This window comes from Capra hircus, chromosome 9 (assembly GCF_001704415.2).
Source record: "Capra hircus breed San Clemente chromosome 9, ASM170441v1, whole genome shotgun sequence".
In the NCBI taxonomy this organism is placed as follows: domain Eukaryota; kingdom Metazoa; phylum Chordata; class Mammalia; order Artiodactyla; family Bovidae; genus Capra; species Capra hircus.
In genome coordinates, this window is record NC_030816.1 from 9,359,106 (window position 1) to 9,374,575 (window position 15,470).

Genomic DNA, 15,470 nt, shown 5'->3' on the forward strand with positions numbered 1-15,470 from the left:
GCCTTTGACAAAATTCAACATCCATTTATGATAAAAACTCTCCAGAAAGCAGGAATAGAAGGAACATACCTCAACATAATAAAAGCTACATATGACAAACCCACAGCAAACAAAACTTTATTTTTAATGGGCAAAAGATCTTAGACATTTGTCCATGGAAGACATACAAACGGCCAACAGGTAAATGAAAAGGTGCTCAATGTCACTGTTTATCAGAGAAATGCAAATCAAAACCACAAGGACATGTCAGCTTATACCTGTTAGGAAGGCTATTATAAAAAAAAAAACCAAGATAACAAGTGAAGATGTGGAAAAAAGGTTACTCTTGTGCCCTGCTGAGAGGAGTGTAAACTGGTAAAGCCACTATGCAAAGAGTATGGAGGTTCCTCAAAAAATCAAAACTAGAATTATCATACAATATAGTAATCCCAATCTTGAGTATTTAGCTAAAGGAACTAAAATCTGGATTTTGAAGATACACCTGCATTCCCATGTTCACTGCAATATTATTCACAATAGTTAAAGTACAGAAATACCTAAATGTCCATCAACAAACTGATTAAGAAAGTGTAGTATATATAGAACACACAGTGTATCACTCCTATAACTAAAGACACCTGGTAAATAAAACACGGGTGTGTTCCTGACAAAGTATATAAATGCATCCTCTTTATAAATTTCAATTCAATTATTACTCTATTTATTTTACTTCAGACACATTCATATGAGGGGAAAAACAGACAAGTAAGAACTTTTGTAGACTATCTATCAAGACTACACTCCCTGTTGTCAATTTTTCATCTCAGTCATGTAAGTAGCTGGGTATGAAAATGTTAAATCTAATCTCAACCACTATTAATAATTCTTACAGAGTTCATTTCCCCATAGGTAATGAAAATTTTCTATTCCATTCCTTCACTGTTAGTAATCATCTGTATAGCTTATTCTAAATTTAAGCCTTTGTTGATTAATTCAATAAAAGCAGAAAATAAGATTTGTGTAATTTTATCATTTTTAAACTGTATCTTAAATATCTAAATGTCCTAACTTTTACTAATACCTTTTATCACAACAGCTTCATCAGTATAGAGGTAGTCCAAAATAACTTTCAGTATGTCAGAATGTATTGGCATTTCCAGAGCTGCACAACTGGAAGCCTAAATAAAAGTAAAACAATTAATTTTCAACTACAAAATAACACTACAATCTGATTGAGGTGTCAGTATGAAAAACTTTTAACAGGAATCACATCAAATGCAAAAGAATATAATGTTAAAACACAAAGCTAAAATGAGATACATTTAATTTTAAAATGCCTTGTAACATGAAAAAGAATCAAGAAAATCTGAGAAAAAAGAAACAAACTGGTATTCCAAATGTAACTCCAAATAATAACGGAGAATTCATTTAAGTAATTATTTTGCAACAACTTTAATTTCAAAACATTGCTATTTTCCAGCCAGTTTAAGCATAAATAAAGTCAATAACTGAGTTAAAAATATTAAAAAATTTCTTTAGTATATAATTTCCCAAAAATATAAAGCATAATTAGCAGCCTATGTGGTTTCTATTTAAATCTTACCTCAATCCATGAGCTACTCAGCATACTATGAAAATATTCTGAAAGAAAAAAAAATTCAATCAAGAATAGGAATCAATACCAAAACAAATAAATCTGCAACCAACAAAAAGTAAACCTACCAAGTCTAGCACAAAGAACGCATTTATGACAAGGAAATTCCTTTCCATCCACTGATTTCATGGTCACATCACATAAAAATGAACTGGAAAAAAAAAAGTTTAACTGAAGCAAAAGCAATTTTAGGATTTGTCTTAACTTTTAATTTTTTTTTATATGGCACCTAATTAAAGGTGGCATATAACAAACAACTTGAGGGAATACATACAAATAAAATATTTTATCTCCTTCCACTTTATGGAAAAAAATAAGGCCTTACAACAAATATAGTATCTGTAAAAGGAACTGTGTACAGATAAATACTCAAGAAAGTCTTCGTTCTAATTTCCCTTTTTCAATACAGCCCAGGTGCTGATTAATATGACACTAAGCAGCATCACAGTCAAAGGTCATTAATTCACTTATTTGTACAACCTATTCCGTGCTAAGCACAGTCTATGTACAACCAGGTTGTTCTCTAAAATTTTCTACCTACGAGACAAATACCTAAAAATAAAAACTTTAATAATAAACATTTAGAATAATGTATTTATTATGGAAAAAAATTATACTAAAGGAAATAATCTTCATAATGATGAAGAGAAGAGGCATAATTATTTTGGTTTCTGGGTTAACATCATTACCTATTTATAAAAAAAATACAAAATTTAGGGAAATTTTTTAAAATTCTTCATTAGAGAGTAATCAGGAAAAATATGAACTCTATATCTTACTGAGCAGTTAACATTTTATCCATTTGCCTCAACAATTCTCCAGCATTTCCAGACATGAAAAAGATCAATAAAGGTAAGAGGGTATCCACATACACATTTTGCTGCATACATGTGGAAATAAAGAAAGCTCTATTTCCAGTTAGGTCCCCAAAATCTAGAGATGAAAAATTTATCTTAATTTCCTAACTTACCATTTTTTCTGATTTAGCTTTGGTTTACTACCAGTTTTCTTGGCAATGATACTAATTTCTTCATTTTCATATCTGACTCCATCTAACCTATCAAGGATAAAAAGTAACAATTGGTGACTATATTCCCCTACCAAAATAATAAAAATCCAACAAATGAGCCCATATCTAAACATGATTATATAATCTGTATCACCTAGAAGAGTATCTCCACAAACCCCTACTCTGTGATAAAGAAGTCATACAGTCTCCTTCAATTTTACTTAATATTTAGAATGTGTTAAACATCATTACTGACAAAAAAACAAGTGAAACCTATGACACAAAATGCTTCATGGTTTCAATTAGGAAACATGATAAACTCTCCTCTCTTGGCTCCTGCCCCACAACTAAGGTTATACTGACACAGGCAACATAAATACCTTAAAAATAGAGAATTCCAAAAACTCTGGTTTGTTAAGATGACAAATATTGTCAGGCACTGTACACATGCTTTATGACCAAACTATACCAATAACATAAGTTAAATATTATCCCTCTCATTTTATCTACTGAGAAACTGAGGTTCAAGAAGTAAGAAATTTGCCCTAGCTAGTTACAGTGGAACTAAGAGGCACATATAAATCTAACTCCAAAGACAGTACTCTTTCCAGAATACCACACTGCCTGCCACTCCAGATCCCTGTTACAGAGACATCATGAGAGTTCAAATCCACGAACAGCCCTCCTATCCTTTAATGTTTTAATCCAGGGAATCCTAGAGAGAGCTTTAGCAGAAAACAGAGAAACAGGTCCCTGAAAAGAAAGAAACAGATCCAAACAGAAAGGGGAGGGGGAGAGAAAAGGAGAGAGAAAGGGAAAGTGAGGGAAACAGAAAAGAGAAGGAAGATGAGGAGGGGATGGAGGAGGCGGGGGAGGGGAAGAGAAGGACCAAGATCAGCAGCAGGAACAAAGCCAAGTAAAGCTGAGCAGGGGGAAAGAAAAAAAAAAACAGCAGACTTTCTAAAAGGAAGCTATAATGAGGTACATGAAGAGATACTAAGGAGGAGTCATACCTACTACTTAAATTACTGAAACCAAATTTCTTTGCGACATTTTGCAACAATTTTACAGGATCATCTTCCCCAACACTTTTTACTTTTTTGGAAGATTTGGATTTACTCTTCTGCTTTTCACTAATTGTATGAGCTTGATTACTTTTGTAAACTTCAAATGCTGACTTCTGATTATCTTCATGGGAATTCATTTTATTCGAATGACAATTTGGAGTGCTTGGATATCCTTCTGGTTTTCTGTTTAAATTTAGTCTTGGTTTGAAGCCATGAGTTAAAAAGTCGCAAGTATCTGTGTATATAAACTGTAAAAGGTATTCAAACAGGTCAGGATGAACCTTCTCTACCACAAAGAGATGGCAACCTGCAGAATCTTCATCTTTCCGGTAAACATCTGTGAAATCTAATGTGGTACCATCCGAAAGAAACAATTTCTGGAAAAAGTCAGAACGCACTGCCAAAATATATTTATGTGCAGGGAAGAGTCTACTGCCAACTTGAAATGTCACATCATGGATGTTGTCCATTTCATCCGTTTCCCTCAACAGCTTGCCAAACTCCTCAAAAAAGGATGAGGAGGACACAGTTGGAATTTCATAAAGGCTAGAAATGAAACAAAAATTATTTTCACTTTCAAAATAATGAAAAAAAAAGAAAACACAAAAAACCAAGAGCATCCCTAGGCAATTCTCCTAAGCATAATTTTTTACTTATTAAACTTAGAAAATCTTTCACTTGACATTTCCAATAAGAATATTGCATTTGACATTTCCAATAAGAATACTGCATCTTATTCCAATAAGAATAAGACATTTCCAAAAGAATAAATAATTTTAGATAACCCTTTAAATATTTTCTATTCCTTTATGTATTTCCCCTAAACTAACATGACAAGAATTAAGTTTTCCTTTGAAAGGAGAGTTTTCTGTTTCTATAGGGAAACACTAGAACATAAATTGGAATGACTTTTGGAGAAATTTTTTAAATGTATTTTTTAAAGTATTACTAAAAACATTCAAAAAAGAGTTCAGTACAGTGTTCAACCTTTTCCTGTTTTATATTCTTTCACGTCACAAGTGGAGAATATATACAGAACAGCAAATAAATACTTTAGGTCCCAGACCCCAGAATAAGTTAGAAACTCAAGGAAATAAAGGTAAATATACACACACACATCAGTCCATACCCCTGGCTCTTTCAGTACGGTAAGCATGCATTCATGCCTTCCCAATCTACATTTCACTCTTCTCGGCAGGGTTGACTGACTTCCCTGGTCTGCCTGGGACTGAGCAGTTTCCCAGGAGAGGAAACTTTCAGTGCTCAAGATGGGACAGACCTGGGCAAACCAGGAGGAATAATAATCCTGTCTCTAGGACTTTTCACCCTCTTCAGTAAGACCCTTGATATTTATCTTAAACCTGTCATCTCTGCACTAATGTGACAGAAGATTTGCACTGAGATTCACAATGCCCTCCAAACGACTCTGCACTACCTCTTCTATCATTTCCCACTGTACTCAATGGTCAGAAACTTTTGTAAATTATGTAACAGATATTTATATTTCTCAAAATCTGAGAACCTACAGGACATCACGAAGTACCAAAGACATCAATAAATTCTGTGTGCATGTGTACATATTACCTTCAATATTTTCAATAAATACCCATTTAAAAGCTAAAACACTCATAATTTCCAATATAATAAATTCTACCTTTGAGTTAACCTAGTAATAGGATTATATGTCTGAAGTCTCTACAAGACTTGACAACAGCTATTCAATTAAATTTGTACCAGGAACTATTGAAAACAAAAGAAAACTCAATGACTGTTCCTTCTAAAAATGAAATTAAATATAGACAAGTATACATTTACCTTGTTTTAGGATCTGACTGCAAGACTGCAAAGTTGCATCCACTTGGATCTGTGCTGACACTAACAGCTCTATGGGCAAAAGTAAGTTTCTCAAGTCGAATTCTTTCATATACACTATTTATATCAGAGACACAAGACACATCTGGTGAGGAATTATGAAGGTTTGATAAAATCTCTGCTAAAAAGAAAAAAATAAACTTTCATTAATCAAGGCTTTATTGAAAGTTAAAATGATTTAGGAGTAAATGGAATAGAAAAACAATTAGGAGAATAGGGAAATCTTTTGTCTGTGTTAAGTCTTTTTGAAGAACTACATCTCTCTCTGCAACATAATTTACACCCTATATATTATTTGTCTGATAGAAGAAATTTTGGTGGGTCAATTCTCAATTATTCATGATTTTTTTTTATTTTCTTTTTTCAATTACTCATGATTTTGTCCTCCACACTGCAAGCAAAGTTGTCTAAAAGGCAAATACGATGTTTACACTACCTTTAAAAATTCCTCCGCTTCCATTAAAAATGTCATTTGCTTCCTCCCTTCTTCTCCCCCTTCCATTTATTCAGCACATATCTGACTGGCCACATGTGCTACGGTGATATAGTGCTTTTCAGTGTAGCCCTAGTAATACTGTGGTGAACAAGATAGCATGCCTCTACGATCGTGGAGTATACAATCAAGCCGAGAAGACAGACGCTAAACAAACACGTTTCTCAGCACAAGTCAGATCAAGGATATGAAAGAAAAATATGGCATGTGCATGCAAGCAAATGTTTCTGCCTGCAGTATGAAAAATGCTTAAAGTAAATAAAGACAAAGAGATCACTGACAAAACTAAGAATCCAGAAAAAGAATGAACACTGTAAGACTGAGGTTGTAGCAATGAAACTGGAGAAAGCAGAGATTTCAAAAATATTTGAGATGGAAGTGACAAAACTTGCTGACCAACTGGCTGTAGAGGGTGAGGGAAAATGGGGTGTGAAAGATAGCCATTTACTTAAAAACACTGAAAAGCAGGCACATAAGCATGAGAACATGGATTCAGCTTTAGACCACTAATTATGACGAAGACACAATTCTAAGGGCTCCAACACAAGCCAAAATGCCTCTGGTTACTCTCAAAGTCACTCTCTTTTACTCACAGGGATTTACTAATCTTCCTGACACTCAGTTATTCCAATTTCCATGTTCTTAAAAAACTTATTATGTGTAAATTAGTATCTGTCTCCATGAACTGCAAATATTTATAAATGTATCTATTGCCCCTACAAACTCATGGCTGTCTGAGAACAAGGGCCCATCTTACATATTTTTGTATCATTAAAACCTAGCCCTATATCCAGCACATAGTAAATATACCTTAAATGTTTATAGACTTATATAATCTGTAAAGAAATAAAATACTACAAGTCAATAAACTATCCAAAAATCATTCCTTTGTGGCTTTATAATTTTGAAGAATATGTTTATAATTTCCTGAGTAATTATAAATGTTCTTTATATATCTTTTAGCATATAATAACTGATTTGTTCATTCAATAGATGACTTAACGAGGGAAGGAAATATGCTGAATGCTAATGATTACAAATTAACCTTGATTTCACTGTGAGGATATAATGACTATATATCATGGTCCTTGCCATCTTATAATATGATAGGAGACTAACATTAGAAAAATTAATCACAAAGATAAATACATAAAAACAAGTAAAAATAAGCTACAAGATAAAAATACAAAGAGAACATTAAAAGTTAAACAGGGTAACCAAGTTTAAATAATTGGCCCTGGGACTAATCACAACTGGACAAGACTGAATACCTGAAGGTCAGAGTGTCTGGAGAGTGGCAATGAGAGGGAGAGAACTCAAGAGGAATTCAGAGATGCAGACAAGGGTCAGAGCAGGAGCCTTGTAGGCCGTGTTCAAGAAGTGAGGAAACCATCAAAAAGTTTTTAAACACAGGTATATTGGGATCAGATCTTAAAAGCTCACTCTGGTAAGAGAATAAAGAGAAACAAGAGTTGAAAAAAGGAAATGTTTTTTGCAGTGACCATTTGATGTGACTTGGGCTAGGGTGGAAGGAATGAGATATGAAGAGGTCAATGAATTCTAGATTTTCTGGAAGAAAAAAAAAAAATCAACAGATTACTAACTATGGATGAAAGAAAAACGCTGCTACTAGAGTTAAAAAAAAACAATGTTAAGCAATCCACAAGTTTGTAAATTCACAGTCAGAAAATAAAAAATGAACTATATAATGTAATGAATAACTTCTATTTTCCATGCTAGCATCTTAAAGTTTTCCTTTATATTCATCAAGGAATGAATAAAACTTGCCTCTAATTATTCAGTAATTATTTAATAAAGCAACCTGTACTTTTAAAATCCTCAGTGAATATAAAAACCTTATTCTTCCTGTAATCTTCCTCTAAATCCTAAACTACCTTATAAAAGTTTCATTTTATATATTCAAAAAAACAAAACAAAAAAACCCCAAAACACCCCAAAGCATAAGCCACTCAATTCGCAATTTGGGGAGAAGGGGATAAAAAGGAATTTGGAAGATTGTTCAAATCCACCTGCAAAGTTTTTTGTTTTTAATTTTATACTGCTCTGTCCCTAGAGCCAAGGCTAGAGATTAGCAATACTCTGTTACTGATGGGAATGTACCACGATTTCAGGGCATACTGACAGATAGAAGGTTGAGAATTTAGGATTTAAGTGGATTGAATTCCCTTTGTTTACCTGCACACAGACAAACCAAAATCAAAAGAAGAGAGAGAGAGGTAAAATCTAGTAACATTTGTCAGTTAAACCTAATAATAAGTAAGTACAAAATTAAACATTAGCTAGAAGGTACTTTTACATGCTATTTACATATATGAACTAACCTTTCTTTTCAGAACTCTTTCTTTTTTCTTCAAACCATTTCCCTCTAAATCCCTCTCCATCTCGTGTGACAAAAAGAATTTCATTTCTACTTAAAGCAATATCAGAAATGAAGACTTGGCGTGGATAGGCCCATCGACACTGCTTCATAGAACTGTTGACAGATCTCCAGCAAAATACCTAAGATAAAACCAAATTACAGTGGAATAGAAAGCAATATAGCAGCTGAACAACCAAAAAATGAAATCAACAGATCTTATCTCAAAAACTAAGAGCTCTCAGTATGTTTCAATGTTCATTTTTCCATAGTAAAAAAATATATAAAAGCCATGATGGTGTATCTTTCAGAAAATACATCAAGCAAACATGAAGCATTAAAAATGCTTCAAAGACACTTCTCTTAAGAAGTAATGTTCAGTGTTACTCATTTGGAGCAAACATATGCTACAATGTTTAGCATATAATATGCTAAAGAAAACCAAATTCTTAATGCCAAAACTTGAATGTCAGACTTAAGAGTAATATTTACAAGAAGAATGAAAACCACCCTGCAAAAATCCTAACTTTACTCTCGAGGGGAATAAAAAAGATGTCTGCATAACTCAAGTAAAACAAAATCTCAGAGATAGAACAGTCATCATAGACTTCAGGTGCTTCCACGTGGTTCTGCCAGCCTTAGCGCTCCCGAGAAATGGCCAAGGGGCTGTTGCTCAAGGACTGAAAATGACAAGAGACCAGGTGCTGGGCTTTCCAGTCTATCTAGAGTAGCAAGCCTTTTTTTCATCTACATCATAGACAGGCATTCCAAGCACGATTTCATTTGAAAAATTAATACTACTGATCTTGAAAAGCTCAATCGCCTTATAATTAAGAATCTTAAAGCACAGAATGGTATCTGCCAAGGTCACTCAAGTTATGTACACAAAATACAGATTGTACTGATCAGCTGTTACCATCAGAACTTGTCTTGTCATTTTTAAAGTTATTAATTTTACGGGAAGTAAGTATCCACATGCACAAACAAGCTATATCTCTAATTATGTACATGAATTATATCCCAAAGTCAAATGTTTTTAATATTCAACTTTTTAAATGTAATTCTATGCCTCTGCTTCCTTCTTTTAGTACAAATTAGATCTCTAATTCTTAAAGATAGTTCCCTCAAATAAAATGATCAATCACAGAAGATGTATGCCTACAATGTACCAGTAGGTGGAGATTTATGATTAATTCTTCAGTTTCTAAAATGTCAATTTTTATAGCAATTTATAATACCTCAATACACTTATTGTATGTTTTTATTTTATAAACAAAAAGCAGATACCAATCTGTTTTTCCAGTCACAGTGTAAAACTTATTCAGTGTTTCTAATGTATAATACATATTTTTAATTGACAATTTTATCAAAGAAATGAAAATTACAACTCTAATTACTTAAATGAAAAGAAACAAGAGAGGATTTTTTTTTGGCTGCAACAGGTGGCATGCAGGATCTTAGTTCCCTGACCAGGGATCAAACCTATGCTCCCAGCACTGGGAGTGTTGAGTCTTTACCACTTGACTGCCAGGGAAGTCTCAGAGACTCTTTATATAGCGATCCAGAAATACATTATATTTTCTATATGACAGTTATAATCTCTGTATATATAATATTTTATGTACATTTAAGATCAAATTTGAGAGAAAATTTCTGATTATATATTTTTAATACTGCCAGCTTAGTTTTTTACTTTTTTAAAAGAGTAGTTATATACCTCATATCTATATAATTTAATATCATTTTTGAATACCTAGTGTATATATCAAATAACTCATCAAATCCCTTACTTCTATTTTAAACACAATAAATGAAATTTTAAACTACAGTTTAACAACGCAGTACTATGCAACATGAAATGTCATACTTTCTTTGAAATACCAATTAGTATTTCAAGCCAATTAGTATTGGACATCAAAAACAAGTAGGGACAAAAACAAGCAGGGAAGCAAAAGTCAGTAGGAATCCACTATCATAGCAACACAGTTTTACATTATAGGTCCTCTACAGCTGTCAACTGAGAACAAGATTACTAAGCTTTTGCATAAATATATACTCACCCTTCCAGCTCCATCCATTGCAAGAATGCAAATTTTTTGACCCCCATTTTCTTTCAAATGTTCAGGATCAACTTTGTATTCCATATGCCCCCCAGAAACAAGAACCTTTTTCAAGTTTAGTTGTCTGAATGAAAAAAAAAATTCTAGATTAATATGTTTGCTATAATATACCAGCTCAATTTTAAATAAATTACTATTCAAACAATAATAATTAGTATTGCTAATAACCCATCCACTAGTCAATTCATTACACATTTCATCATATCTACACATGTGATGCCTATGGCACTGTGTGAAATCTGCCTGCTACTACTCCAATGACTGTCCTCTCTTTCAGGTATTTCTAAATGTTTAAAAATATTTTAACATTTTAACTTATATTTTTATATTTTATTTAAAAAATAAAAATAAAAAATTTAAAATATTTTTTAATGTTTTTCTTTTCAAAATTACTACGCTGTAACAAAAGAATTTTCTTAGGCAAAACTTGGATGTAACATATTTATGTAACTTAATGTTGTCAGGGTAAGTTTTATGAATGCAAAGCAACAACAAATTCTTACATTCCATAGATCATCTCATGCTCAGAAAGAAACCTACATAACTCAGTTCTAAGAAACATGTTTGATCACATTTTCATATTTTTATAACTGAAATATGACCTTACAATTGGTAACTTTCCAACTGTTACACACAGAAGATAAGTTGTGTATATTAACAGTTGACATCTTCTGTTCATAACGGTATCTGTTCATGAAGTTACCATCTCACTGACACTAGCAAAAGCACATTTTGTTGCATTTCAGTTCAAATCCCTGATTACTTTAAAAGTTGGTTGGCTACTCTCTAGAATTCCTACACATGCCTACTCCCACTAACTGAGCTACTGTATCTGTTCAAAGATCGACTTCTCTACTTGTATGTTACTACATTTATAATGAAATATGTAAACCAACAAAATAGTAGTCTGAGAACACTTTCTATAAAAGCATAATACTTTAAAATGATGCAACAAATATGACAAGCAAAAAATTACTGTCAAATCAGATATAGACTAACCAACTATATTAAATACTGAAAATGTATGAAAAATACAGGATTCTGCCCTTAACTTACTTCATAATAGTTTTTAAGCACTTGCTCCTAAGGTAATTCAAAATGAAGTAACAGATAACACATTACAAATATGGTTTATGCACAAAAGACAGAACTCCAGCTGACTCATCTATACTTAAACCTTAAGTTTTATAATTCCCTGCTTTAACTGCCTTTTTGATTAGACAGCCGACTACTTGTTTACCACATGCTACTATGACAACAGAGGATGAGATGGCTGGATGGCATCACTAACTTGATGGATGTGAGTCTGAGTGAACTCCGGGAGTTGGTGATGGACAGGGAGGCCTGGCGTGCTGCGATTCATGGGGTCGCAAAGAGTTGGACACGACTGAGCGACTGCACTGACTATGTTATTATCAGATAAAAACTGGCTATATGAAAATATACCAATTAGGTGTAAATACTTGGACTGAATAGAGGGTACAGAATATGATTAACAATGTTTTTAAATAAATGTATAATGTATAAAGGCTATACATGAACCAAAGATGATTGTGTCACAAACCAAGAATTATGATTAATCTAGTTCTGTGCACCTGAAGCATAAAAAAGGGAAACTTAAGGGTCATGTTTAACCATATGTTATCTTAATTCAGAAATACTCTTTACAACCCTACAAAGAACTTTTACATATATTTACTGAACATTTGCCAAAAGATTATCATCTTAGGCAAAAACTCTTGACTTTCCCACCATTCAATGTTCCCATTTGACACTTCAGAGAATAACATAAAGCTGAAACTCAGATATTTGCTGGAAGAGTTGAATTATTAAGGTATGTTTCTTTCACAGAAATATACATACTTAGAAGCCAGCTTCTTGCACTGATAGTCTGCAAGTAAGTAAATGTCTCCCTTTGTGGTGACACAGACAGTAGCCCCATCACTAGCAGCAACCAAAGACAGAGTGATGTCCTTATGATGAAGGGCAGAGACTTGACGAGGAGCAGTTACACACTTTTCCCCATTGGGATCTAGTAAATAACCTAAAAAATTACATAAACAAACAAATCACAAAATACCCATTTTAAGAACACAATTTATTTTTCAGATATTGTCATCCTGGATTTCTTACCCAGTTGTCCACCATTTAGTCCCATAGTGTAAACAGCTTCTCTAGTCCACAGCACGGTATGAAACCTGCCAGCTGCTACTCCAATGATTGTCCTTCCTTTCAGATACTTTGCCTGCATCTGTTCAAAAGACAAGTACGGCTTCAGTTTATTATGTATCTATAACTAACAGAATTTTGCAAAAGATCCAGCAGACCAGGGTAGCAAATACCGGGCATACTTGCTGCCAGTAACCCCTTCAAGTGCTAACGACAGTCATCACCAATAGATCTCAGCACTAATACTGACTTCAACTCCTCTCAGAACTTAAGACATTTTGATGCAGCCACCTTAAGTCAGCAGTTTTAATATATAAAAAACTTTATACAAACAAATCATTAAACTTTTGTTAACAAGCAATATAAACAACAGGCATTCTGGTTCTTATTAGAAAACATGGTACTTTTACATTTGATATATCCTGAGTCTCTCAACAGTAACACTGCGGACAGTTTGAATCAGATGATTGTTGTGGGGGACTGTGTCATAGAAGGTTCAGCAGCATCCTTGGCCTCTGTCCACCAGATGTCAATACCACTAACCCCACCCCTACCCCAGGTGTAACAACTAAAACTGTCTCTAGACACTGGCAAATGACTCTGGGGCACAAATCTGCCCTCACTTAAGAACACTGGATATGTCTGTAACAAGCCAGAGCTCCAAGATAGCCACACAAAGAGAGTGAAAATGTGAGTAAAAGCTACCATTCCTAAAGAAGTCTACAGTATGATTAAGTATCTACAAATTCCACAGTTGGTTGAGGAAAATGGCTTCTAAGCAGTACCACAGATCGGAAACTACCTCTAATTATCTTGGAGTAATTACTATTGATTCACTAGCCATCCAGAATGCAAAAGCATTGGATTTTAAAGCTTTATTAATAAAAAAATGTATATCTAATAATCATTTTAAATCCAGAGAATTAAATCAGTGAAGAATTTTAATACCAGAAATGCAAAATTTTATGAGTTGAAAACACATGCGTTATAGATGATTCTGCTGCTGCTGCTAAGTCGCTTCAGTCGTGTCCGACTCCATGAGACCCCATAGACGGCAGCCCACCAGGCTCCTCTGTCCCTGGGATTCTCCAGGCAAGAATACTGGAGTGGGTTGCCATTTCCTTCTCCAATGCATGCATGCATGCTAAGTCGCTTTAGTTGTGTCGGACTCTGTGCAACCCTGTGGACAGCAGCCCACCAGGCTCCTCTGTCCAGGGGATTCTCCAGGCAAGAGTACTGGAGTGGGTTGCCATTTCCTTCTCCAGCAGATGATTCTAGTAATATATTAATTTAAAGCAGCAGTCCTGGCCTGTGTACTAGGTCCCTGAAGGTGAGGTAAGGCCACCTTCTGCTGGTAGTGGTACAGCAGAAAAAGGGACAATGGAAAACAAAACAGTGGCTTTCCGGCTTGCGTTCCTTCGAATAGACTTGCCAGGTGAGAATGCTGTGCAGAGACTGACCATGAAGCCAATAAGCGTAAGCTTCTGGGGACCTCATTTGCATGGCCTCTTTTCTACTTATAAAAAATGTGTGTTTTTTTAAGGAGGGCCTCAAAATTAAGCTTCAAACCCCAAATATCTGCATCCCCCTCTGCTAAATATCTGGATCCCCCTCTGCAAAATATCTGGATCCCCCTCTGCTTGTGACCATTTGTAAGTTGAATCAAAGGCAGTTTGCTGCCTAATATCCCAAGTGCTTTCTTTCCTTCTCACGCCAAACAAATTTTAATTTGTACTATGCTCAGTTCCTCCTGTGAAAAATAAAATATACACCACTGAAGAAACACACACCATTGACTATAGGTAAAATAAGTTGCTCTTATCAACACCTTCTGTCTTTTTGTCCATACAGGTTTTATGGCAATGGTCACATTAATGTTTAAAAAAGAGAAGTTTACCTGTCTGGGTACATTACAACTGGAAGGCGGAGGAATGAGTCCTAATTGATGAAAAATATTTAGACCAAATGTATAAACACATCCATCTTCAGTTAATACAACAGTGTGATCCTTAGCAGCTGCTACTTGAGAACAATTATGACCACTCAGTCCTTCCACAAGCCTAGGGACCTACAAAATAAAATTAACTTTAGTATATTACATTAACCATTTATATAAAATATACAAATAGAATCTGAGGATATACATCCCAAATGACATGACTGCTATATGGCTGTATCATTCATAGGCAAACTCTACAATTCAACAAGGAGGGGGATGAATTTACTAGGACACAGACATTGCTTTATAAATAAAATACAAAATCCCAGTAAAACATTTTAATAAAACAATTGGATTCGATAAATGATTTTGAGCCCATATCATATATCATACACCAAGTGCAAATTTGTTTGGTCTGAACAAAGGGCACTCTTTAACCGAAGTATTCACTGGTGGAGTGAAGCAATAAATAAAAATACAGGAATCAACACAGCCCTTCAATGATTACCAAACAATATTATATTCCTTTAAAGTCATCTGTTCTGGGTTCAAATCTTAATCCAGCCATTTACCAGCTGCTGATGCTACTGCTAAATTGCTTCAGTCGTGTCCGACTCTGTGCGACCCCATAGGCGGCAGCCCAGCAGGCTCCCCCATCCCTGGGATTCTCCAGGCAAGAACATTGGAATGGGTTGCCATTGCCTTCTCCAATGCATGAAAGTGAAAAGTGAAAGTGAAGTCGCTCAGTCATGTCCGACTCTTAGCGACCCCATGGACTGAAGCCTATCAGG

At 34.4% G+C, this 15,470-nt stretch overlaps 1 protein-coding gene across 2 annotated transcripts in view; it reads right to left on the reverse strand.

Annotated features, from left to right (window-relative positions):
• The window catches only part of IBTK (inhibitor of Bruton tyrosine kinase), a 100,248-nt gene that overhangs the window by 56,779 nt on the left and 27,999 nt on the right, over window positions 1-15,470 (reverse strand). Inside the window, exons 6-16 of one of the 2 annotated variants that reach the window (XM_018052915.1) lie at window positions 14,638-14,808; window positions 12,705-12,822; window positions 12,435-12,615; window positions 10,512-10,635; window positions 8,417-8,594; window positions 5,525-5,699; window positions 3,656-4,255; window positions 2,604-2,690; window positions 1,702-1,784; window positions 1,583-1,620; window positions 1,061-1,157 (exon numbers count right to left, since the gene is read on the reverse strand). In XM_018052915.1, the coding sequence (XP_017908404.1) occupies window positions 1,061-1,157; window positions 1,583-1,620; window positions 1,702-1,784; window positions 2,604-2,690; window positions 3,656-4,255; window positions 5,525-5,699; window positions 8,417-8,594; window positions 10,512-10,635; window positions 12,435-12,615; window positions 12,705-12,822; window positions 14,638-14,808 (1,852 nt within the window). Of the gene's footprint in view, window positions 1-1,060; window positions 1,158-1,582; window positions 1,621-1,701; window positions 1,785-2,603; window positions 2,691-3,655; window positions 4,256-5,524; window positions 5,703-8,416; window positions 8,595-10,511; window positions 10,636-12,434; window positions 12,616-12,704; window positions 12,823-14,637; window positions 14,809-15,470 lie in introns of both variants that reach the window. The other variant, XM_018052914.1, reaches the window with a different exon arrangement.